We start from the raw sequence: 4078 nt of genomic DNA, 5'->3' as shown, positions 1-4078 counted from the left end.
ACCATAGAATTTAAATTAATAAACCTTAAAAAATCAACAACACTGATTAATTATTATTATTATTATTATTATTATTATTATTATTATTATTATTATTATTATTATTATTATTATTATTATTATTATAAATTAAATAGTGGTTAGACAAATTAAAATTAAGAATTCAATGGATAAGAATTTCCATTTTTTTTTTTTTTTTTTTTTTGCTTCAAATAAAAAGGTATATATTTTATTAGTAGCTATTTTATATTTGAAATATACAAACATAAAATATATTATATATAAACTTCGTAAAATTTAAATACTCATTTAATAATGCTTATTTGTAAATGTATCTCATGTATATGCATGAGGTTACAAGCTAGTTAACCATAAGTTGAACATCCAACAATAATTGGTTAATTAATTTGCTGGCTTAAACGGTTAATTTCTAACAATACGGGTCTAAATCTCTAACAACATGTCTAGGAGAGATTGGTTACACAAACAACAATGAAGTTGAGTTCCCAAGCATTGTTAGGCTCATACACAGTCAAATTTACACTAGAAGACACAAAACTGCAAGTTTTGTGACATTGGACAAAGACCAAGTAAAACAAAGATCATCTTTGCTCTCCTAAAGGTAGGGAGGTTCATACAATGCCTCAACGAGCGATCAACCCACAAGGGAGACGCGCCAAGTATAAATACTTCATTTGCTCCACCATTTAGTTCCCACAATTGAACAGACAAACAAGATCCTTTGTTGAGTCATAAAATGGCAAACTCCAAGTACATGTTTCTTCAAATTTCATGCTTCATCCTTTTGTTATCCTTGTCTCCTACATATGCTCATAACAAGAGCCATAAAAGCACACCACCTCCTATTGGTTTCCAAGCAAGAGTTGATTTCAAAGGTTGCTTCAACAAGGTTTATGCTTTCGGCGATTCTAACACAGACACTGGAAATGCTTACTACTTGGGTACTCTCAAATCCTTCATTAGCAATTTATTCTCTCAAGCTTGGTCCCCATATTCCTCATCAGAGAGTTCAAACTTATCCGGTTATCGACTATCTAATGGCCGCTTGGTCATTGATTTCCTATGTGAAACTCTCCACATACCACATTTGTCAGCCTATAAAGACTCTTCCGCAAACTTCTCAAGTGGTGCAAACTTTGCAATAGCCGGATCAACGGCTCTTTCAAATGATCTATTTGGTCATTTCAACTTTGGTAATCCCCTAATGTGGAAACAAAATCCAGAGAGTATACTAACTCAACTTGATTGGTTCGATAGCTTTGTTGGGGAGAGAGAATGCAAGGGAAAAGATGAGGATGCATGCAAATCAGAGCTTGGGAAAGCTCTCTTTTGGATTGGTGAGATGGGTGGCAATGACTATGCTCGTCTTTTTGCCTCTTCCATTGGCCCTGCTATTGTCAATAACCAATTCACAAAGCAAGCTGTTGATCACATCTGCACACTTGCATTGGTAAGCATTAATAAACTACCATTTATGTCAAAAGCTTAAATTGATTTAAAAAATGATGAATTTAATAATTTCACTATTATTCTAACAAGCATAATATTACAAATAGATAAAAAAAAAAGTAGCATATAGCCTTAACTTGTTATAAGGAAAAAAAAATAGTATCTCAATGGGTTCTTCCAACCTAAACATTTGATCAAGACACTTCACAAAATGGTGCATTGCATATAAGAGAAAGAATGAATGTTACGGTGAAGTTAATGTTGGAATAGTCATATTAAGCCTGCTTTCTGTTGACAGGCACTATTGGACAAGGGTGCAAAGTTCCTTGTTGTTCAAGGGATCCCACCAATAGGGTGCCTTCCATTGCAATTAACAACATGTCCCTCAAATGACCGTGATCAAAATGGGTGTTCAGCGAGTGCCAACTTGGTAATAAAGGGTCACAACGATCTTCTCCAAAAGAGATTGGATGAAATTCGAATCCATTACAAAGATTCTATGGTCCTATATATTGATTACTACAGTGCATTCAAAACAATACTAGAAAAGCACCGACAGTACCAGTTTAAAGAACCCTTCAAGGCATGTTGTGGATCTGGGGGAGGACCATTCAACTATCTACCGAACCTCCTTTGTGGAGTTTTTGGCACCTCTACTTGCAAGGACTCCAGCATCCACATTAACTTTGACGGGGTTCACTTGACGGAAAATATGCATCTACACCTCTTTGATCTCTTCTTCAACCAAGGCTTCAGTACACCATCATTTGCAGATCTGATTAAGAAAAAGAATGGCAAATTTTAAAATGTCTAATATTGGCCTTTCTGTTCTCTTTTTCATAACAAATATCTTATGCCTGATGCTGCTTAGTAGATTATTAGTGGGCTCCCAATGGTGGCATTCAGAGAGGTGGATAATATTTCTTGTTTGAAGATAGTTTACTACAGTTTTTCCTTATTATTGTAATTATTTAAATATTACACGACTACCAAGGGTCTTGAACCACAATCTCACTTTTTACTTTACACTCAAGGTCAACTCAACAACTTTCACGACCTAAGGCGAAGGTTTTAAATAGGGCATTTTATATATTTAAATATTAGTAACAAATTTATCCATAAATACTATTTTAGATTTCAACTTCTATTTTTAGTTTTTCATATGTGGACATTTATAATGAACAAGTACTTATGAATAAATAAAACAAGATTCATAATAGAAAATTATAATGTAACTAAAAATAAAATCTTAACTTAGAATAATAAAACCTAGTTTACCAATAGCAAACTTCCAGCTTTACTAATATTGCGACCGTTTTATAATCTAAACTTGCGCAAATAAAAATTAATTAATTACATTATTCAATAAATTAATATCACTAACAAAAAATGGATTAATGTGATATACATCAACTTAGCAATATCTGTGATAATTTTTAAGTTATAAAGCAAAAGACTTCTACTTCACGTGGGTCACTCTCTCATTTGCTATGTAATACGTTTAGAAAGAGAAAAGAAATAAAAATAAAAGACTAAAAATAAAGTATGAGTGGGTGACAGTGTTATGCTCTATCACTTCTATGTCTCTTTCCACATCCATGATAAAACAAAATTTTAATAGCTTAAAGAGAAAAAAGAAATGGAGCGAGAGCTTAAAGCTAAACATGAAGGGAGAAAAGATTTGAATCACAGCAAATTTCAAGCCATTGCAGAGAATGACAAAGTTTCTAGCAGTGAGTATAAAATTCTAAGGTTTGAGTTTGATTTGTTTGGGCCATTTGATTTTAGTCTTTAGTTTTTCTTTTTTTAGTTATTGAGAGAGAGAGATTTTTCTATTTGTGTAGTATGAGAGACTTAAGTGATACACTCTTAAACTCCCACACAGAGATCGAAGAGTTAAGAGCACTGATCACCAAGAGTTTTTTATCCCCCTGTTTTTTCTTTGATATATATATGAGAGATAATCAATTCTACTCCCACGAAAAGTTCTTATTTATGGTTTTTCTTTAATAAAAAATATAATTTTGATGCATTGATTTATTTTATGGCCTTAATTAATATAGCTTACTATTATAGCTTACCAATACGTCATTAAAATAAATAAATAAATAGGCATCTAGAGAAGGTTATACTTGATTGGAGAAGATGATGAACTGAGGGTGGGGAACTCAGCGCAAGACAACATAAAGAAACTCTTGCAAAGCTTTTGCAAACATCTCTGGGCTGAAGTGTTTGCTGGAGAAGACAGATCTAGACTCCAAAAGCCACGCCAAACACAAATAGTTTCAACTTTAGTGGATTTTATAATCTAATGGGATAACATGCCAAAAAAAAAAAAAAAGCAGCTTTTTCTACATATTATAATTTCACAACAATATAACAATATAAAAGTATGGTTCAATATCAATGGTTTGAGATTAAATTTGTTAGGGTCATATTTTTTATGTATTGGCATATCCAACAAGAAAACACACTTAACTTCTAATTGAGCAGATCTAAGTGGGTTCAAGATTATCATGACAAGTGGTTTCATTGAAGACATAAAGATTGCTCAAGAACTACTCAAGAAAAGCTGAATATGCAAGTCTCGATACCTCCTTGATACCTG

The 4078-nt window shown here is 32.6% G+C and overlaps 1 protein-coding gene across 1 annotated transcript; it reads left to right on the top strand.

Annotated features, from left to right (window-relative positions):
• The first annotated feature begins 757 nt into the window (after positions 1 to 757).
• Positions 758 to 2275, top strand: LOC126719757 (GDSL esterase/lipase At3g48460-like). Its single transcript, XM_050422278.1, has 2 exons — positions 758 to 1471; positions 1769 to 2275. Exons 1-2 carry the CDS (start codon positions 758 to 760, stop codon positions 2273 to 2275), a joined length of 1221 nt encoding a protein of 406 aa, XP_050278235.1.
• The last annotated feature ends 1803 nt before the right edge of the window (positions 2276 to 4078 follow it).

Source organism: Quercus robur, chromosome 3 (assembly GCF_932294415.1).
Source record: "Quercus robur chromosome 3, dhQueRobu3.1, whole genome shotgun sequence".
NCBI classification, from domain to species: domain Eukaryota; kingdom Viridiplantae; phylum Streptophyta; class Magnoliopsida; order Fagales; family Fagaceae; genus Quercus; species Quercus robur.
This window is presented reverse-complemented; position numbering and strand designations above follow the sequence as displayed.

Bases quoted from the DNA above. Each gene is read 5' to 3' on its own strand.
- LOC126719757 (XM_050422278.1), top strand. From the start codon at position 758: ATGGCAAACTCCAAGTACATGTTTCTTCAAATTTCATGCTTCATCCTT. The intron at 1,472-1,768 runs GTAAGCATTAAT...TTCTGTTGACAG, and splicing joins ACATCTGCACACTTGCATTG to GCACTATTGGACAAGGGTGC.